Source organism: Lissotriton vulgaris, chromosome 1_1 (assembly GCF_964263255.1).
Source record: "Lissotriton vulgaris chromosome 1_1, aLisVul1.2, whole genome shotgun sequence".
In the NCBI taxonomy this organism is placed as follows: domain Eukaryota; kingdom Metazoa; phylum Chordata; class Amphibia; order Caudata; family Salamandridae; genus Lissotriton; species Lissotriton vulgaris.
The window spans coordinates 1,819,788,922-1,819,812,027 of NC_141685.1; the positions used below are offsets into that span (position 1 = coordinate 1,819,788,922).

The 23,106-nt window shown below is 43.5% G+C and overlaps 1 protein-coding gene across 1 annotated transcript in view; it reads left to right on the forward strand.

The window, feature by feature from the left end:
• The window catches only part of C1_1H12orf42 (chromosome 1_1 C12orf42 homolog), a 1,726,734-nt gene that overhangs the window by 988,259 nt on the left and 715,369 nt on the right, over positions 1-23,106 (forward strand). The window contains exon 8 of the mRNA XM_086933179.1: positions 14,694-14,794. Coding sequence (XP_086789305.1) covers positions 14,694-14,794 — 101 coding nt within the window. The remainder of the gene's footprint in view (positions 1-14,693; positions 14,795-23,106) is intronic.

Genomic DNA, 23,106 nt, shown 5'->3' on the forward strand with positions numbered 1-23,106 from the left:
TTTGGACTGGTGCAAGGTGCCCACTTCAATTAGTGGACAGCATATACCAGGCCAACTTCTCACATTGCTGTGCAGCGGTTGTGATTCAAGTTTGCTGCTGTTTTACGAGATAATCTCATTGGATAATTAACTGAAAACCACTAAAGGTATATATAAATCAAGACTAGAATAAGTAAGTTCTACTGAACTTGGAGTTGGGTAGTCAAGGGTTTAGAACACCCTTTCTCCAACTCAAGAGAGTTTAATTCCCACTAGGTTAGGTAGGTGCCTACACCACATAACACTAGTATGTCATCTAAAGGAGAAGCCAGTGGTTCTCTGCCTACTAGGTATGACCTGATCTCATTCCAAGAATTGAGAAACATGTGTGCATCCAGGCAGCTGAAGACAGGGAGAGGACCCAGCACTCAACGCCTAATAGAAATATTAATGCTAGATGATCTCAGAAAGACTCCAGGGTCTGAGGAATTAGGTAGAGGGGCTTGGGGAATGGATGAGGACAGAGCAGGAAGTGAACACTTCTATGATAAAGACTCACCCACTGTCCAGGATGAACAAGAGGATTCTAACCTGGAAAATCCAACTTTGCACTTGGGTGGAGGAGAATGCCTTGGGAGCCCTCTCTTTACTCCCCCAGGTAGGGTGCAAAGTTTACCTAGAAGGTCTAGATATCCCTCCAGGGAATCTACTCATTCAGGTACTTCTGTAGGGACCTCTGCTACTTCTCATAAAAGAGAATACTCTTATGATAAGAAGTGCCAACTGCTTGAGTTTGAAAGAGATACGCTCAGAATCAAGAGAGAGCAATTGTCCTTAGACAGGGAATCCCTAGAGCTCCATAGAGCCCCATGGTGGCAGCAACAGTGTCCCCAGACCTCGAGAGTATACTCATGATCATAGGAACCTGAGCAAGATAGTCCCTACCTATCAGAGTGGGGATGACATCCACAAATGGATAACTGCACTAGAGAGAGCCTGTAAAGTACAGAGGGTCCCTCAAGATCAGTGGGCAGCTATTGTGTGGCTCTCCTTTGCAGACAAAGGTAGATACAAGCTCCTCACTGTAAGAGAAGAGGATGTTGATAATTACAAAGTCTTGAAAAGAGCTCTCATTGATGGGTTTGGCTTAACCTCTGAACAATACAGGATTAAGTTCAGAGACACCCAGAAGGCACAAACTCAGGACTGGGTTGACTTTGTAGATTGTGCTACTAAGGCTCTAGAAGGCTGGTTACTTGGCAGTAGAGTGTGTGATTTTGAAGGATTGTACAATTTAATTATAAGGGAGCAGATCCTTAATAATTGTCAAAAACAGTTGTTGCATCAGTACCTGGTGGACTCTGATCTGACCTCTCCCCAAGAATTGTGAAAGAAGGCAGACAAATGGGTCAGAACCAGGGTGAAGCAGAAAGCTCTGAACCAAGGTGGTGACTCTAAGAAGCAGGATTCTAGAACCACAGATAAGGGTGGGGAGAAAGGTAAAGAACAGAAGTCTTCACAAGGGCCCCAAACGTCTTTATCTGAGGGGAGTCACAATCTAACAAGAATAAAGGCAAGAAGCACCACTGCCCCTAAGGCAACTATTCCCCTAGTTTTGTCCAAAGTGGTGGTACTCCGAATAAGGGTGTAGTAGGGTTAACCCTGGGATCTGAGATGGATCTGGCCTAGTCAGAATTCCAACTCAGGCTTTGTTAGTCTGTGATGGGGGCGTGGATATTGCCTCCTTATTTGTCAGTCCCAGTAATCTGGGCAAATACAGAAAACAGCCTTTGAGCAATGACAAGGAGACCGTGGCATTTAGGGACACAGGTGAAAGTGTCACCATGGTGACAAAAGCTCTGTGGGCCCTGAGCAAAACATACTTGGTGAGATGTACCAGGTGACCAGTGCAAGCAACGTCAGGACAAAACATTCCTTGGCAGCTGTGAATTTCACCTAGGGAGGGGTAACTGGCCCTAAGAAGGTTGTGGTAAATGCAGACCTCCCTGTTGAATGCTTGTTGGGCAATGATTTAGAAACTTCAGCGAGGGCTGAGGTTGAGCTCAAGACTCATGCAGAAATATTGGAAATCCCTGCAGATGTGTTTGCTATGACTAGGTCACAGGCAAAAATGTCTTCCACTGAATAGGCCCTGGATCCTGGAATAATGGACCAGGTGCCTTCTAAGATAAGGAGCAGTAGGGGTAAGGCAGTGTTCCCCCCCTGCCTCAGAATACAGATCAGTCTCTTAAGGGAGATGATCTTAGATTTGAAGAAGAAACTGTCCCAGAGGAGCTTGAACTAAATCAGGTTGAGTTATTGGGGACAGGGGGCCCGTTCAGGGCAGATCTGAGCCAGGAGCAGCTGAACTGCCCCTCTCTTGAACCCCTCAGACAGCAAGCTGCGGCTGAGGCTGCTGGGAGTGCCAATAGATCTCATAGGATCTAATGGGATGATGGACTCTTATATTCAGAGAGTAGAGACCCCAAGCCTGATGCTACCGGAAGGTTGGTTATACATCTGAAGTTTAGGGGCTTCCTATTGACACAAGCACATGATATCTCATTAGTAGGTCACTGAGGCCAAAACAAGAATTGGGACAGATTTGTTCCTCACTTTCAATGGCCACATATGTCAGAGGACACAAAGGAGTTTTGTCACTCCTGTATCACCTGTCAAGCCAGTGGTAAGGCCGGTGGTACTACAAAGGCCGGTGGTACTACAAAGGCCCCCCTGATACCTTGGCCCAGCAGTATGCTCCTTGGCCCAGCGGCCCCCTCCACACTGGAGCTAATATGGCCCCCAAGCATGGGCACCCCCCCACTTCCCAAAGACAACATCAAAAGCCTGGGAGTATGGCTCGATAAATCGCTGAGCCTTAATACACAGGCCACTAAGGTGTCAGCCACCTGTATCGGCCTTCTCAGGGTGATCAAAAAAATCCTTCCCCTCCTCCCGTTCGAGGCCAGACAAATTGTTATACAGGGCCTGATCCAATCACGGCTGGATTTCAACAATGCCCTCTATCTTGGAGCCCCGGACTACACCCTACAAAAGCTTCAGCGCACTCAAAACTGTTCTGCCCGGGCGCTACTGGGAGTCCCTCGGAGGACTTCAATAAAATCTGGCCTAAAAACTCTACACTGGCTGCCTGTCAGGGATAGAGTAAAGTTCAAGGCTCTCTGCATCGCCCACCAGACTTTCTGGAAAACGGGCCCAGAAATCAACTCCTCCCTGATCTCTCCATACTTGCCCAATAAAACTTTACGCTCCTCAACTGCTACACTTGCCAAATCCCTAGAATATTCAGAACTAGAGCAGGAGGACGTTCATTCTCATATAATGTTGCCAAACTCTGGAACACCCTCCCTCTGCAGATGCGAAACAATGTAAACCTCACCAGCTTCAGGAAACAGCTTAAAACCCTCCTGTTCAGCAATTAGTAACCTCAGAGGGCAGGTCTGTTTTAGCTCCAGTGCCTGGACGCCTCAGGGCAACTGCAGCGCTCTACAAATATAATTTTCATTTCATTTCATTTCACTACCTGTGGTGGGGGTTCCCTTTGAGAGGGTTGGGATTGACATTGTTGGTTCCATGGATCCTCATACAGCATTTGGGCACAGATTTATACCAGTGGTGGTGGACCATGCCACTAGGTATCCAGAGGCAATCCCTCTTAGGACTACCACAGCTCCTGTTATGGCTAGAGCCCTCGTAGGAATATTTTCCAGAGTAGGTTTTACTAAAGAGGTGGTATCAGACAGAGATGCAAACTTTATGTCTGGTTACTTGACTGCTATGCAGAAGGAGTGTGGAGTAAATTACAAATGTACCCCCTCTTATCTCCCAGAATGCAATGGTTTAGTTGAGAGATTCAACAAAACCCTACATGGCATGATTAAAGGTCTCCCTGAAAAGCTCAGGCGTAGATGGGACATACTTTTTCCCTGCCTTCTATTTGCCTACAGAGAGGTTCCACAAAAGGCCCTTTTGAACTTATGTTTGGATATCCAGTTAGGGGTCCTTTATGTCTAGTGAAGGAGGGATGGGAGTTACCTCTCAAGCCCCCTAAACATGATATTGTGGACTATGTAGTTGGTCTCTGCTCCAGAATGGCTCATTACATGAAAAAGGCATCCATAAACCTTGAGGCCAGCCAGGAATTGCAAAAGCCTGGAATGACCAAAAGGCTGTGTTGACTGTTTATCAGTCAGAACAGAAAGTATGGGTGTTGAGGCCTGTGGCCCCTGCAGCCCTCCAAGACAAGTGAAGTGGCCCCATACCATCATTGAGCAGAAGGGAGAGGTTACCTACCCGGTGGACCATGGAACTCCCAGTAGCCCCCATACAGTGCTCCATGTGAACAAGCTCAAACCATATGTTGACAGGGCAGACATGGGCTTGCTCATGGCTACTGATGAGGGATAGGAGGAAGAGAGTGATCCACTCCATGGTCTCCTCTCACAGAACCCTGATGATGGTTCAGTTGATGGTGTAGCCTTGGCAGCCAGCCTCACTAGCCAGCAGCAAACTGATTGTAGGAAAGCCATGAATCAGTTCAGACATATTTTCTCACTGACTCTAAGTCAGACTAACTGGTGCACTCATGAAGTGGACACAGGTGACAGTCTGCCTGTTAAAAATAAGATTTACCGGCAACCTGACCATGTCAGGGACTACATTAGGAGGTTTGTCAAAGGATATGGATTCATAGTGACCCCTTTGAATGATCTCACTTCTAAGAGAATGCCTAAGAAAGTTCAGTGGACAGTTAGCTGTCAAAGGGCTTTGAGGACCTGAAGCAGGCCATGTGCACTGCTCCCATTCAGCAAAGTGCTGACTATTCCAAACAATTAATTTTTCAAATTGATGCTTCAGAGTTGGGCGTAGGGGCTGTGTTATCACAACTGAATGAAGAGGGTCAGGATCAGCCAGTAGCTTTTATTAGCAGAAGGTTGAGCCCCAGAGAGAAACATTGGGCAGCTATTGAGAGGGGAGCTTTTGCTGTGGTTGGGCTCTGAGGAAGCTGAGGCTATACTTGTTTGGCACTCACTTCATTGTTCAGACAGACCAAAAGCCCCTCTTATGGCTAAAATAGATGAAGGAGAAAACCCCCAAACTTTTGAGGTGGTCCCTTTCCCTACAGTGGATGGTCTATACAGTAGAACATAGACCTGGGAGTAACCATGCTAATGCAGATGGACTCTCCAGATATTTACTCTTAGAAAATGAAGACTCAACTGATCAATGTTAGTTTAATGTCCTTACATTTGGGGGGTTATGTAGGAGAATAGGATTTGCTTCTTATAGTTACCCCCACTTTTTGCTGATGTTTCACTGTTCACTGTTATCGACTTAGACTGACTGGGGTCCAGCTATCCAGGACCCCAGACAAGCTGCTTTCTACTCTAAATTGATTGCATATACTTTAGGTACACTCCAGATTGGATACTGGGGTACCCTTATTAGTCCCTGGTATATTGGACACTATGTACCCAGGGCATTGGCACCCCAGAGGCCACCCAAGGGCTGCAGCATGTATTATGCCACCCACCCCTGAGAGACCATTGAAACTGACACCACATGTATGCTACTGCAGCTGGTGTAAGGTGGTGCATGCCCCCCTTACTTAGATATAGCTTCACTATATCTATTCTAAATCACTGCACATATAAACTTATCAGTCACCCATATGGCAGGCCTCATCAATCCTGAAGGCAGGGTGCTGGGTTTTATGTGCGAGGAAGCCCCTCTGCAGCCTTCAGAACATATTTTCTGGGGTTGTTTGTGAGGCAGCAAACCAAATATATGTACGTGCATTATAACCTCGCCGTAAATGATAACTTTAAAACGGCTGCTTAGAAACATGATGTATTTGGTATCAAACACCTTGGAATCATACCTTCACACCAGTAACTGGTGTGGGAGGTATGATTCCTCCCTTGTAGATCCACTACTGTGGGTCACCGGTCTACTCAGTACCAGCTTTCTCGACCTGGGCATCACAAAATGGATGCTGCCAGCCACAGACATGCGTCTGCCCTCCTCCTGCTGAGCTGAGCTCGAACAGGGAAGGCTGGACAATAGGTTTCCTGTCACCGGGAGGTGTGACCACCTCCCAGACAGGATTTCGTGTATTGGGGTTGGGTGGGTGCACTCTGATAGGGCCTGACAGTCTGCACTGGGGGCATATTTGGTGTCCCTGTGCATAGTCCAGTTCAAACCGGTTGTAGGAGCCATTTGCTTCTGTTCTGGCACGAAACTGGAGAAAAGACATGGGTGTAGCCACCCCTGTGTCCTGACCCTTCCACAGGTGGGTCCCCCGAGTTTGTCCCACCCCCTCCTTGGGTATAAAGTAGGAACCCTGACTACAGGACTTTAGATTTTACCTGGACTAAAGTCTGCAAGCAGAAACCAAGTACTTCGACGATCTACACTATGCTGGATGACTGAAGAATCTCCCTTGGAGTAAAGGAGTTACTCTCCTGCGAAGCAGGCACCTTTAATGCATCTGACTGGTTTGCATATACCAGGTCAACTTCTCACACCTGCATCCAAACTGTAAGCGATGATGTAGTTCATCCGAAAATATGGCGTTAATGCTGATTTTGCATTTCATGTAATTACTTGTAAATTTGCATAATTGTTCTGAAATCTGATGTACGTATACAAAGCATTTTACTTGAATTGTGCACACCCCTATTTGAAAAAGAGCCTCAGGAAATAAATTGTCCACCTCGTTTAACTTTATTTATGTCTCTTCAGCCCGAGAGCTCTGCCACCTCATAGTATGACTTAAATGATCGGCTCCCTAGTTTGGCCCTCATTATGAGTTGGTAAAAATTGTATCTCTCCGGGGGTGTTGTCATGAACGATTCTGAGTGTGCCAGTGCTCCCCTACCTGGGCGCAAGGATACTGAACCTAAATGCAGAAAGGCGCGTGTTAAAAAAATTGGGCACAGAGGGAAAAGCAGAGGCCTGGGGCACAGAGAGCACTGCCCTCAGACTTCATCCCACAGCACCAATGGAACATGGACGGTCCCTGCTGGAGCCCTGGAGTCAGCCCTGTCTGCCAACACCCTCTTTACCCCTCAGCCCCCACCAGTGAACTGATGGGGCCCCCCCTGTTGACATTTATGAACTGTTCAGAGTAGGCAGTTAATAGAAGTTGAAAAGTCTCTGTAATCCGGGAAAATATGCAGAAAAGGATCCAGTAACTACAGGTCTGGCGTGGTATTCCCCATCCCAGGCACTTATTTGTGATACCTAGAATAATTTGTAGAGATACCAGCCGGAGTCAGTATTTACAGTCCCAGAATCTCCAACCCTTAATTCCGCGCAAATCACTAACACCGCTCTAAGACGTTCCCTTCGTGTGCTTTGCTTCTGGGGATTTTAAAGGCTGCAAAAACGGAACCCTGACCTATGCGGGATACAACAGTCTGCTGCCAAACTTGGGGCAAGTGGATTCCTTTGACATTCTTTCTGTGTGGAGACGGGCGGGACTGCGAGGCCCAGAAGTCCTAGAGCATCAACACCATCGCACACCTGACGCTTCTTCCCGCTCCTCCTCCCTGCTAACCCGGTCTATTTAAACATCTTGTGGCTCCCGCTACACGGGTGCCGCTCGAAGACGTTCCCTTCGTGTGCTTTGCTTCTGGGGATTTTGAAGGCTGCAAAAAAGTATCCCTGACCTGTGCTGGATACAACAGTCTGCTGCCGAACTTGGGGCAAGTGGATTCCTTTGACATTCTTTCCGTGTGGAGACGGGCAGGACTGCGAGGCCCAGAAGTCCTAGCGCATCAACACCACCGCGCACCTGGCGCTTCTTCCCGCCCCTCCTCCCTGCTAACCCGGTCTATTTAAACATCTTGTGGCTCCCGCTACACGGGTGCCACTCGAAGACGTTCCCTTCGTGTGCTTTGCTTCTGGGGATTTTAAAGGCTGCAAAAACGGAACCCTGACCTGTGCTGGATACAACAGTCTGCTGCCAAACTTGGGGCAAGTGGATTCCTTTGACATTCTTTCCGTGTGGAGACAGGCGGGACTGCGAGGCCCAGAAGTCCTAGCGCATCAACACCACCGCGCACCTGGCGCTTCTTCCCGCCCCTCCTCCCTCACTAGCTATTTGAGTCACGCCCACTACACAACCGCGGGACACGCGCGGGCGGGCGCCGGGCTAAGCCCGGGCAAAGGGCGGGCCGTTTAAGGCCGTTGGAGACCGAAAGAGACCGGACCGGGCCACCCCTCTTGGCCCTGTGAACCCATAAGTGTAAGGATTGTGGGACTTTCTGACTTTTTGGCTTCTGGAACCTTCAAATTACTACTATTGTTTACCCGCTGTTGTGACTTAAATTTGCTCACTTTGCCACGAACCTCAGTATGTCTACTAGAGGCTCTCGGAGCAAAACGGCAGCAGGTGTGGACAAGTTGATTGGTCCCTTGGACAATTTTATTGTTAGGGCAAATTCGTTCATTGACCAAGGGATTGTACTTATGGAACGTAGAGTGTCTCAGGATCTGGCCCTTGCAAGGAGGTCATCTCTAGGCTTGATTGCAGCGGCTAAAACCCCTGCGCAGCCTAGGGACGCTGGCCTCGTTCAGGCCCCTGTGGATGTACATAGCGTACCTAATGAGGTTGATTTGCCTGTGTCCCAACTTTGAACTGATTCCCAATTAAGTTTGGCATTGGAAAAGACCCCGGATATGGTAATGAACCCAACTCCAGCTGATGATAGTAACATGCGGTCCAGGGGAAGGAGGGAGGGGCCCATTCCAAAAAAGCAAAGACAGAAAAAGAATAATATAAATAAGTCTAGGGAGACACTGCAATCCCCTAATAAAACACGGGAGACACTAGACCAATCTATACCAACAAGGCCGGGACAATCATATATAGACGGGACAACCGAAGATGTTAGCTCGGTCAGCATTGAGGCCTCAGCTATTCTGGTAGGTGACTCTAACGATGATGAATCAGATGGGTTACTTCTTACCAGAGTGGGTGAGCTCATCAAGCTGTCCCTCCTCCCTCTCGAAACCAGATTGTTGAATATAGAAACACTATTAGCTGACCTAAGCACTTATGTTAAGAATCCTCTGAATTTTGTGGCGCCTAAGGCGGGGGTAAATAAATCCAATCAGGCAATTAAATGAAATAACAAAAAGCCTGTATGCCCATTAGTTAAACAAACCCCTAACCCCGTGGCTCCCTCTAAACCAAAGACCCCTGTAGCTACAGAGAGCAAGCCGATAGATAAACCCAAAAACCCTAGTATTAATGGCACCCAGGGACAATAAACACCTAGGGTCACACCCGTGCCTGGATTGGAATAGGGGTGCAGTGGACGATAGACTCGCTGCTAATTTACCACCTGAGGCGAGTCCTTATGTAGTCGTTATGACAGGGGTCCCAGAATTGACTGATTATGGGGAAGAACCAACGTGGTCTTTAAAGAACAAGGTTTCCCATTGGTTAACCCAAAACCGACCGCTCCCGCATAACCGGTCATCTAAGATCCTAATGGTGCGTAGGGTACCCTGGGTAGGATGGGAAAGGAAATCAACACTTGGCGATTGCATTGTGGTAAACTTCAAGGACCCTAGAATAGCTGATTATATTTGTTCTTGGAGAACACAAGGTAGCTACGAAGGCATTGAAACCAAACGCCTCTCCTTTTTTTACCCATCTAGGAGTTGTGGGTGTCCTAACTATGGGGGGAATTGGCATAGAATAGGCCGCCGAGATTGGGGTGGGGACTGGGGGAACTGGGGTGGAAACTTTAACGGAAATTTTAACAGAAATCCTAATAGTGACTTTGCTCCTTGGGACATGTGGAGAGGTGTCCAGACTGCCAATAGATATAGCTGCCTGGAGATGGTAGTTTGACTACCCCCGGTTGGTGGAGATGTGCCTGCCACCGAGAAGGACACACTAGTTTAAATGGGGACCTTGGACAGACGGTCTCTTGTGGTTTGGGGTGTCATTTCACGGGGAGCACCGGGCCCAAAACATCACTCCCCAGTGCTTTGCCCCCCAAAGGAAACTTAATGCCCAGCTTGGGAGGGTTGGAAAGTCCCCTCCTTAAAATCCCGCAAGCCACCGGGTTACCAAAAACCAAAATGGATAGTGCACTTAGTAAGAGTTCAGCTCACCCTTCCCTTTCCAGCTCCACTCTATTAACTGCCACAAGAGACCTAGGCACGCCTTTCACTGAACAGAGGGCCAAGATGGGTCTACTGTCGTGGAATATAGCTGGCCTGTCTAATAAAATTAAAGACCCAATCTTCCTGGCTCTTGTTGACAAATTTGACATTATCTGTCTTCAAGAATGCTGGGAGAAGGTGGAGTTACATCTGGAAGGTCACCGGACACATTTCTCGCCAGCGCAGCCAAACAATAGAGGTAGACCCTCAGGGGGATTATGCACGTTCATATCTAACAAGGTAAATTTAAGCAGGAAATCCTTATTAAAGGGGGTGAATAACAACTATTATCAGGCTCTCTCTATAAAGCCGGGTGGAAATCAGTCCATCATCCTGATCAACTTATATAACAACATTCCAAAGGATGATCAACAGAGGGCCTTAGAAGATTTAAATGAGGTCCTGTGTAGAGGTACTGGGAGTGCTCAGAAGGAGGGATATAATTGTTACATTTGCCCACATAGTCTTACTAAGATATGTGGATTGGTTAATCTTAAGGGTGACCTTTGCACCCACTTTGAGCATTCTGTGTTTAATACCTTATTATTCAATTGGGACCTAGGCTTTGCCAACGAATTGTGCAGCCCACAGGTTACTTTCCAACCCACTTTTGTTGGGCTGGGGGTCTCGGTCAGTCATAGACTATACATTGGTTTTTTCTAGCCATTATCGCAGTGTTCTCTCCTTTAAAACAGAGCACATTGCGCTCAGTGACCATTTCCCCATCAGTTCAACATTTGATGTAGGACAGAGTGGATGCAGAGCCCCTAACGTAGTCGAAAATTTATACTGTCACGAACTTTCGCTGACGAGAACAAATGGCTACGTAATTAAATGGAACAAGATAGATCCTACTAATTTTCTGCAGAATCTTGTGATGGCGCAGATAGAGGTTTTTATGACCTGTCTTGATGAACTCCCCAATCCTACCAAGGTCATTGAAGCCTTTCGTAAGATTGCAGTTACTATTAGTGGCAAATTGACTGGCACATTGAGGGAAGGGAGAACCCGTAAACTGGAGGGTTGGTTTAACCATGAGTGCACTAAATCACCCTCTAACTTGATTCAAGTTCTAAAAAAGAAACCTAGAAAGGTGTCAGACACTAGAACAGCTAGGGCCTTTTATAAGGAAACCTTAAAAAATCAAAGGAAAGACCTGAAGAAGCAAGCCTGGGGAGCATTATTAAAGGCGAGTTCCCTCAGAGACTCCTCTGCTTTTTGGAAAGCAGTTAATGCCCCCTTTTTTATAGAAAGGAATACTGACCAGGTGGAGATCGCTATTGAGATGAACGTCTGGGTTAATCACTTTACTGAGCTTTACAAGCAAGAACCCCCTACCATTCCTCATTACCCAATCCCTGTTGAGCCAAACATCGTAGAGCCTACTCCATCGGACCTTTTTCCATTGAATGTAGTTTTTTCACTATCTGAGGTTGAGACAGCAATAGCAGAAAGTTCTAACAGTAAAGCTCCGGGCCCAGATGGCATACCTATTGACATCTATAAGGATAATATAACCCTCTGGGCACCGCTCCTGACTAACGTTCTGAACAGTTTTAACATTAACAGATTTCCAGTAACATGGCAGGAAGCTATTGTAGTTCGTATATTTAAAAAAGGGGATCGTGATGACCCCAAATGCTATAGGCCTATATCTCTCCTGGACTCCTTGATGAAGGTTGCAGGCAGAATTTTATTAAAAGATTGCAGATATGGGCTGAGGATGAAGCTGTCCTTTCTACCTTTCAATATGGCTTCAGGTCTGGGCTAGGAACTGTGGAGCAGGGCCTCAATTTGGCCATGCTGATAGGCAAATACACGGCAGCCAAAGGGGGCAGCTTATTTATGACTTTTGCTGATTTAAGTTCCGCCTTTGATTGTTTGAATCATGATATTATGTGGGCAACTTTGTCTGACCTTGGCATTGATGTTAATATTCTCAACTTTTTAAAAGAACTTTATAGGGGTGCGGGGGCCAAATTCCGCTATGGGAAAAATGGTGAGTGTACCCCCAAATTTCCAATCATGAAGGGTGTCCGCCAGGGCTGTATTCTGGCACCTCATATTTTTAACCTGCATATTAATAGTGTGGCAGCTCAGTTGGCTAAATTAGAGGTAGATTTTCCCAAAATAGACGGCAAAGTAGTGCCCATCCTATTGTATGCCGATGATGCGGTTATCATGGTCAGAACACAAGTTGGCCTGCAAAAGGCATTAACCTGCTTCTCAGCATATATGGGTGATAGGGGCCTCAAGATTAACGTGGGAAAAACACTCACCATGTGTTGTACTAAGCAGGTAAAAATCTCCTGTCACACTCATTTAGGAAAGTCAAATATAGGCTTGACAGATTCTTTCTCATATTTAGGGATTGTTTTTAATAAGAGGGGAAGCTGGAACACTGCCGTCATCTCTAGGAACCTTGCCTTCTCACGCGCTATTGGCGCTTTAAAACGGTTTGCAAATAAATTAGGTGGCAGGCAGGTACGCATTTTGCTCGATATTTACAGGGCCAAATGCGTATCTACTGCCATCTATGGTGCAGGCATCTGGGGGGTCGCAGATTGTCGCAAAATTCAAGTTAAGGAAAATGATTTTTTGCGATATCTGCTTGCCGTCCCTAAATCAACTTCTACCTATGCCTGCCACAAGGAGCTGGCTGTGGTATATATATCTGACTTAATCAGGATTAGCCCTGTGATGTTATGGCACAAAATTTGGACTACTCCTGAAAATGTCCTTAATAGGGCTATGATCAAGGACTGTATTAAGTTAGAAGGCTTAAAACAGATTCAATGGCTTTCTTATGGGAAGGAATTCCTTTCAATTTTAGGGTGCCAGGAATTCTATACCTCCCCTCTTTCAATGTCTTCAACCCCAAGGAAAGTCTTGAAGGAACTCTGTTTGACCTTTTTGGAAGACCAACGCTGGTGTGTAGAGGGGAAAAAGGCCTCTGTAATTTACCATCACTTGTTATTACAGGGCCCTGGCCTGTAGCCTTATCTTTCACCTGATTGTACCTGTTACAGTAGAATGCTTTTAACTCGTCTGAGAACTGGCACTTTTTATAGAATGTTAACTTTTCCTAAGTCCAACGATTGGTCGATAACATTAGATAAGTGTCCGTGTGATGATTCCTCGATTCAATCTACCATTCATTGTGTCCCGTTTTGCAGATTCTATGAATGGGGACGGAAGAGATACCTATTACCCCTTTTGAGGTGTTGGAATTTGAGACAATGTAGACCCGCTCTACTCAAATTACTCATTTTACCGGATGAAATAACAACCATTGCTGTGACTAATTATTTGAAATTTGCTATCAGATGCAGAGCCACCATGGGATAATTGCAGTGTTGTTTTTAACAAATGATTTTTTTTGCTTTAAAGAAATCCCCATTATGAATTATGTATTTTCTTTGCTACATGTATTTTTAATGAATGTATATCTTTTGTATGTGCTTTTATGAATTTATTTTAAATTCGAATAAAGCTATCTTTGACTTGACTTGACAGTAACACCTTCACAAATATTTTTTTTATGCCCCACCCCACTCGAGCAGGGTTAAGAAGGTGCACCACCCAGTGGCGTGGCTAGCTAATACAGGGCAAACCCACCAAATGACTCATCTAACAAAGTTATATTTCCAAAAACAATTTCTATTTCGAAAACGGCCTCAACTTTACACAAGACACCTGTAAAACTATCTAAATTTTAGGGCACAATCAATGCATTTAAATTAATATTAACTTGAGGATTATTTTTTTTACATGCCGTGTCATACTGCTTGTGAGTCGTTTCTAGGCTTTGTAAATTACAGCTCTTATTTACCGACCTGGGAGGATAGAAGGCTAAGTTGGCTTTAAAAAACACATGTGAACTGAAGTTCACAGCATATCACCCAAAAACTATGCTAGCATGGAAAAACAGTTAATGGAAACAGAATGGAAAAAAGTCAACGGAAAGAGCATGGAAAAACAGTACATTTGGTGCCCACGATGTTCGATTATGAGCTCATTGCAGACGTCTATAGATGCTAAACCTCCTGCATTAAAAAGAGATTCGACCTTTACTTCTGTTCTTCAATACTTTTGTTTCCATTGCTAGCAACCGACTGGCCCTTTTCCTTGGGGTCGGAGCACATAAATGTATATGTCATTGCAGACGAGCCTATTATTGCCCAGGACCGGCGCATGCTGGGAGGCCACATCTCCTGCAGGACAAGATTTCAAGGAGCTCGAGAGGATTGTGTGAACCCTCGAAAGGATGTTGCTGAATCTTCTGATATTTGCTTATGTTTCCTTGAAGTTATGAACTTGGAAATTGGATAGGGTGATATGTTTAGGTCAATCAGAACAGCTGGCAGCAGCAAATTGTATATAAACACCCCCTGACTGTTGTTTGAGTAGGCCTCAGTAAGTCATGATATAACTTGTTTATTGTCTGCTCTTTTCATATGAGCGATAGTCCGCTGCATCTCCCTGTAATTGATCATTTATTTTGGCAGACGCCCGGCTTCCCCCAGCACCTGCCTCCCTGAAAGAGGACGTGACATCAGATACTTATTCACACAGAGGGACGGATGACCTGCCGAATATTTACACAATGGTGAGTTGTCCCCCACAGAAGCCCAAAATGTATGTAGATTTTATGACATGTCCTCCTCAGCCTAAGATTAATGGCCTCCTGGTGGCTCACACTGTTCCCGCAATGAAAGGTCCTTAGTGGACAGGCTGCAGTGGACGCTGCAAGCTCCAGGGCGGAGGGCGGAATGCATGTTATCAAAGTACATTCAGATGCTGTCTCTACAGACAACAGGCCTGCCACCCAGAGCTGCTCTCTTCTGCTGAAGGGGCACCCAGGAGGTGTTGATGGAACATGGATCCTACTATATTCCACTCTGTGGGATTGGTACAAAGAACTGGTCCTCTAAACTGCAGCTTCAGTGGTTAAACAATGGTGCTTGTTCGATGAATGCCTCCCCCTTGAAGCAGATTTGAGCACTTTTAGTTTCTAAAAATCCTTAAACATCACAGTAAGACGAGTACATTGGTGCAGTATAAAATGGTCATTGATGCCAACTCTGGCATTGGTATGAAGTGGTGAGTCTCCAAACTCCATATTATCCCTGCTCTGTTGTTAGTGCCTCATACACCCCGTCAATGGTAACCACTGTGGCAGCGTAGGTGAAAGTGCAAGGATTCTAAAATAGGTTGCAATGCTATAATATAAGAAACGTAGGGAGCCACAACGGGTTTCTCATTGACTTGCATGACTCGCCCTACCACTTTATCAAGGTAACCAGGGGTCCCCGGACCTTTGAGACTAGGCATGAAGGTACCTACAGGGGTGGGTGCAGCATCCAGTTGCACGGCCTTTGTTTGAGTCACTCAGGCCACCCTTTTAGCGAGCACACAAAAATGATGTTTGGTCACCTAACCACGATTGCTGCCTAGGGCCCTCCTACCTAGCTGTCAGCTGCGGCCCCCCTCCTGGGTTTTGAAATTGCATGGAGGGCACCTCATGGCTGTACGCCTCAATAGGGGTCGCAAAAAGATGGATATAAAACCAGGCTGATAAATATTCCATGACAAGGACAGTGTATGCTCTCAAGAAAGTCATGAAAGGTCCAGTTTTGATTGTGAGAGCCCTTGAACAGGTCCCACATGTTTCTTATTTCCGAACAGCCTTCTGATGCCCTCTTGTAATACAACAGTGCAAGACTCACCACAGGGCCACATCGAAGACCCTCATACTCGAGTCTAGTATTCTCCCAATATTTAGTTTCAGAATCAGGTTATGAAACCTTTAACTAACTGAGGTTAACTTCTTACACCTCTTTTACTTCATGTACAAAACATTTGAACGAAATAAGGTTGATTCCTTTCACTACATGTTTGCATCACTTTATCTTAATGAATTTGATTCTTTCCCTACATTTGTGCAACATTGTAACTGGCTGAGTTTGAATCTTTTAGCTTTATGTATGCAACATTTTAACTATTCAGTAAGCGACAGTGCAATCATCCAAAGAGAACTGAAGCAAAAAAGCATTCTGTTTACATTTTTGAGCCTCAGTTGTATATTGTTTGATACGAAATTATATTTGGCAAACTTAAAATGCTCAGTCAGTCTAAACCCTTAATTAGGAGGGATAATCTATGTTAAAAGGTGTGATCTACCATAAAAATACACACTTAAACGTGAAGATGGACTCCGCACACTCCGTTGCTTTTCAGCAAATATGTTTTATACAAATGCCACCACATACATACATACCTGTTACATGCAAATAGAAGCAGAGGGCTCGATTCACAAAGGTAAACTGAGACAAAAGTCTTACTTTACGACTTTCGGTATTCACAAAGGGCATTTACGACTAGTAAAGTTAGACTTTTGTCTCAGATAAACTTAAGTTTTGGTCTCAAGTTTAACTTTTAGTCTCAGTTAAACTTAAGACCAAAACGTAAGTTTAACTGAGACAAAAGTCTAACGTTACTACTCGTGAATGCCCTTTGTGAATACCGAAATTCATAAAGTTAAACTTTCGTCTCAGTTCACCTTTGTGAATCGGCCCAGAATCCTTACAGGTGATATCAATCTTTTTGCCTCTGCACACTTACTTCTCAGAACCATTCTCTCGATGTTTGTTCCAGTGCTTCTATAGTGTCACTGCTAATTACTCTCAGCCTCTTCCTTGCTTGCCTGATTTCTGTGGTGAGAAGTAGGGGTGGGCGTATCTCGCATAATTCTGTGTTAGTAATCATGCAGAATTACCTAAGAATTTAGAGATATTATACTTGAATTACACAAAAAGAGTAATTCTGCATTTAGCGCGATTTCTTAGCACAAAAATGCCCCACGCGATGATTCATTTTGTGCTACGAAATAGTACTAAGAGCAACAGAACACAAATAGCAAGCGGGAGTGTGCTCGTGAGGTAGCACTTTTCCTACAATTTACTCATAATTACATGAACAGGAGTAATCACATAATTATCAGTAATTCTGCATCAAAAAGAAATGCAGAATTATCAAATTTACTCCAATTAATTCCGGGGAATCAAAATTCTGCCCAGGCCTACTGAGAAGCTGGACATGTCCTTTGCTGTATATTTCTCAAACATGGTGGCTGAATGGAGGGAGATTATCCCCAGCAGGATTTCATTCTGAAACTGCAGCATTTTACCTAACTGAATTTGACGTGGATCCCTTTGACTGAAGTCCATGCAACAATTTAACTTGATGAGACCATAACCCCTGTGACATAAGTCACTTTTGGACGAGAGTGCCCTCTGTTATCAGGTGGAGGTGGAGATAAATGGAAAGGCTTAGTGCCCATATGTGTGAAATTATTGCCGAATAATGGGGCATATTAGCAAGAACCTCGTTAAAATTATCGCTGTTTTAGCGGCAGGAAAATGCTGCTAAAACAGCAATAATAGGCTTGCTAAAATGCATTACAGAATTCCAATAGAAACCCAGGTTAGATGTCCTGTTGCTAAAACGACCATAATTTTAACGAGGTTCTTGCTAATATGCCCCAATGTGTTCAAACACCTTTTAGTCTTCACATATCAAAGCTAGACTCAACATATTACTCATGATGTCTAGCAACACATCTTCAAGCACAATGAGCTATCCATTTTGATGACAAGTTATAGTTTATGTAGCAGTGGGCCAAGTTATGGTTTGTGTACTGAATAGGTGACTTTAAGTGTTTGTTTTTTATTTTCTTATCCACACCTTAAATTCAACTGTGAGGTTTTTTTTCAGGAAATTTGTGTTTTTTGTAAAATGTAATGTATTCACCTGCCATGCACCCTACTAGCCTCTTGTCACGTATTTCACAACAAAATATAGTACGAAATAATGGATTTGTATTGTGGATTATTACACACAATTTCACATAATTTCCCCAAAATTTCGCATAATTATGTAGAAGCAAATTGAGTGAATTTTGCACACCCCTACATTATAGCCAGTCCTTCACTACTGAGTGAACAACCATAACAATGGAGGAATGTGTGCGGCTACGCTTATGAAGAGTTGCTTATTCCCTCCAGGCACATGAAACTTATACAGCCCAAGTCAGAGGCAACAAGGCAGCGATTCAGTCAGTGAAATCATTCTAGATCTCAGAATATATAACTTTACTTCTAGTTGGTATCAATTCCAGATATCTTGCATATAGAGTATGAAGGTGGTGGCATCGTTGTGCTGATGCTGTTGCATTTATCCAACAGTGTATATATCATAACAACAGAATCACAAGCAAGAGGAAGGGTGACAATATCAAGGAATCACTAATACAATTCAATATAAAAACTCAAATTCATTTAATAAATGTTCATAGTAAAAACAACATATATCGCTGTCAGCATAACATAACAATCAATAAAATACACAAAAATTAACAAATTACACAAAAATAACATAAGAATAGTCATATATTAAAAAGGACCAAAAAGTGGCAATCAATATGTTTCCGACGCGCGTTTCGGCGTTTCAAAGACGCCTTCTTCAGGAGCCACAAATTATGTCTGTAAATGTATAAAAAAATATAAACATAATCAATTCCACATGGTGGGCAATTTTAAAATTATTATATTCCTATCACAGCTAATTCAAAGCATTTAAGACTTTTTTTAAAAAAGAACACAGAAAACACAAGTTAGTCAGCGATACTTAACAAGTTCCTTGATAGCACGCCTTCCCTCTTTACCATGGCAGTCTGCATGAGTGCCAAACAGAATATATTTCCAATATAGATATATTTGAGCAGTTGTTATTAGTACTTATGTCAAAAATATACAGCGGAACCCCTCCCACATACCTCGTTGCCCTTAATTGACATTCAATGGTATTAAGGAATCTCTATACCCAAGGTGGTAGGACTAAGTCAATTAAAAAGGTGGATGGCTTCAATGGGGAGACCTAGTTATTATACAGCAGATTTACAGTTGACGTGATTGATGTCCTGATAGAACTTACTAAAGCGATATAATTTAAAATATAAATTCTAGCAGAATGTAGAACAGTATTTTACTCAAAGAAGAAAAAACAGTTTCTCTTTCTCTAGATGTTTATTCAACAAGGCATAAACCTATTGTTAATCTAGTAGTCTTAACCTGACACCATTGCTAGAATGTAGTCTAATGTCATACATAGGAGTCGTTCATAAAAATTATTAATTAAAAGAGGCCTGGAGATTCTAGCCTAATATTGTAGTAACTGAGTATCGCTTCTAGTTCCCCAAATCTACTCACTTTTAAAATACGTGAAATAATTGAATGCAGCACGCGATTTCTAAATTCAGGGCGATGCCGTTCTCTGTAGTGTATATAGCTTCATGTCTGCAGTAATATACGAATGTAAAGAGAGAAAAGGGGGGACAAAATCTATTATTTCTGATACTCATATCTCTATTTATCTAATTGTCGAATTTATTAAACTCACTACAGAAGTATAACTCACATTCGTAGTTCGATGTTAATTAATGCATTCAAATCTGTGCTTATCTTGAAAAGCTCGACGGAGCCTACAAATGGATGTAGGTATGTCTTATCAGAATATCTAGATGAGAAAAGGAAACAAAATTCGATATTAAAATCGAAAGTCCGACGCAGTGGCAAGGAGAGCTTGCATAATTATTGTGGCTTATTATTACCATTGTAGTAATATCAAATTGCCCTATTGCAAAATACTCTATTGGACGTTGATTCCAGCCGGAATCCAAACGCTATTAACCACATAATCTGCCAGTTAAATTGTCGAGCATGCACGGTTCCTGCAACTTCTTATTACCATTGTATCTTTAGAAGTTATTATCAACGTTAGCAGGCACGGAATTCTATTCTGGGTGGAGTCAGTTCCACTAGTATATGAGCCACATTCAGCAGATATCTAAAAAGAGGGGAAATAATATATGATGTTACAAAAGGCCCCCCTATGGAGGAAACAAATATTTCTAGATCTACATTGTCATACCGATTTGTCTTACCGATAAGTATTGCCGAAGGGCCAATATAGGAAACACCCTGCAGTACGAGAGGCACCTAGTAGAGACGACCGATATTTTCGGATTTCGGATATTACTTCAGAGACACCCAATTTCTAAAAAAATATAGTAGGGATACCAGTAAAGAAAGGGGACATATAAATAAAGCTGTATTTAGTCACAGGGGTTATCTAAGGGTGCCGAGATTAACTTACCGATAAGATTAGACCGAAGTAAGCATAGGAGGCATCAGGCGCTGCAAATGATGGCTGCTAGCGTCTTGCCACCGTTGGAAGTCATATCACCTGCCACAGTTAATGGACCGCCTATAAATGCAACCCTGCGGAGTCACGTGGGACAAATCTCCCATTCTAACGTGACGTGTACATTTAAAGATAAATCCTTGTAGTGTGATTGTATGATTAACCGATGATGGACGGCGCATACATCGAGACCGTACGCCATCAGCCGCACAACAATTACGCCATGTGACAGCAGTTCTCCACAGATATTCAACAGACAGTTGAAGCGCACAATCAAATACGCGCGCAACAAATAACATTGACTAAGTATTTGTATAATACTGCCGACAAACGAAATTAAACCAGATATCCGCGGTCGTGCGTTTAATGAGCAAAACCGCTCTCCACGGAAAAGAAATCAGGATTCTCATTGACCAAAGATCAAGGGTCAATAAGTTCAGCATATGTCTCAATGTAGCCATATATGCACACATTGATGCACATGATCTGACATATATACTACTGCCTATATAAGAGATATGTAATGTAGGACATAGAACAAAAATAAACTCAATTATTTTCTGTTTGTTTAGCCATGGTAATGCGAGTGATTCAAAATTGATAAGAGTCTATTTAAAATTACACATAATAATAATAATAAATTCTTTATTCGGTTTTTATCATTGTAAAACCATAAAAGCAACAATATGAAATAACAGCGTAATACATATTTTTTTTTTTTTAAATATCTGAAGAAAGAAGAAAATTCACTCAATTTTTTAAAGGTTCTTCCGGTGGCTAATAATACATTTTAAAAAGTTCAATATATGATAACAGGTGCGCTCAGAGTCTAACATCTGTAATGAAATCATAGCCGGACGGCATTGTCTGAAACCCCAAGCTTTTAGTAATGGAAATAACCAGATTTTCCTGTGAGGATGGAAATATTTACAGAATAGTATCGTGTGCATGCACGTTTGTGAGGAGATCTCATCGCATGGACATAAAGTCAGTTTTGGTTCCCAATTGTTCGTTTGTGGGAAGGCCACTAATCTGTGAAAAAGATTGAGTCTAAATCTGGTCAGGAGCATCTTGTCATATGAACTAATTTCCAGTGCAAGGTAAGGCTGAATTTGTGGCACTAACTGTACCATATTTGCGTGTTGCACAGATTGTTTATTTGAAAGCAGAGTAATTCTGAGTGTCTCTAGGTGACTCATTGCTTTCTGTTTCAGCTCTTTCTTGCTTAGCTCGGTCAGAGTTGCTGGGGTGAGGTAAAATCTTTCTAGGCCCATGTCTGTAAAGAACCGTTTGACATAGGTAAGCCAGGCTATTCTGTGCGCTTGGTCCAGTGCCATTGTATCCTCTAGAATGGCCTTTGTCAACATGTTCTTGTCGGATAACCAAATACGCCTCCAGAGTAGCAATGGGTGAACTTTTATTAAGTCCTCTATGTAAGGGATTCCCAGTTCCGTATGACATGTATATGTGGATGAACACTTAGGGGCAGATAGAAGATATCTCGTAAACAAGTTCTCAGCTGTCTGGAGAGATCTAATGTCAGCATGTCCCCAGACACCGGCCCCGTATAAAGCGATGGATTGCTATTTTGCAGAATAGATTTTTAGCATCTCGACTGGTGGTCTCCTTCCGAGTCTTTGTGAGAAGTTCATCAGGGCAGTAATGGCTCTCCTAAAAAGATGTCTCCTTGACTCAATGGCTGCTTTCCAGTTTAGTCTTTCGTCAATCATTATGCCCAGGTAGGGGTACTGTGGAGTTCTCTCAAGTTTTTGGTTGTTTAAGATGATGTTCTTTGTTCGTTTTCTCCCTCCACCTGCCACCATAACGAAAGTTTTTTTAACATTTATGTGCAAATCTAGTATGCCCATGAATTCGGCGTATTTATTCAGGGATTTCTGGAGTTCTATAGGTGTACGAGCTAAAATAACTGCTTCATCCGCGTAGAGCAGTGCCGGAATCATGCGTTGTTTTAGTCTTGGCAGATCCTGCCCCCCCCCCTCAGCATCTTCTCTTCCAGCCCGTTTGTGTACAGGGAGAAGAGGAAGGGGGCTAGGACGCAGCCCTGCTTGACTCCTCGCTCTACCTTGAATGACGCAGTAAGCTCTCCCTTAGTCCCATAGCGCACTCTCGCAGAAGCGTCATGTGACAGCAGTTCTCCACAGATATTCAACAGACAGTTGAAGCGCACAATCAAATACGCGCGCAACAAATAACATTGACTAAGTATTTGTATAATGCTGCCGACAAACGAAATTAAACCAGATATCCGCGGTCGTGCGTTTAATGAGCAAAACCGCTCTCCACGGAAAAGAAATCAGGATTCTCACTGACCAAAGATCAAGGGTCAATAAGTAGAGCATATGTCTCAATGTAGCCATATATGCATACATTGATGCACATGATCTGACATATATACTACTGCCTATATAACAGATATGTAATGTAGGACATAGAACAAAAATAAACTCAATTATTTTCTTTTTGTTTAGCCATGGTAATGCGAGTGATTCAAAATTGATGAGTCTATTTAAAATTACACATAATAAGTCATATCAACTAAAGAATTTCCTTTTATAGTTGATCAGTAAAACCAGACCAAATATTTAATGGTTGTGCATTTTTAAGAGTAGTACCGCTTATGTGGTTCAAGATGTATAG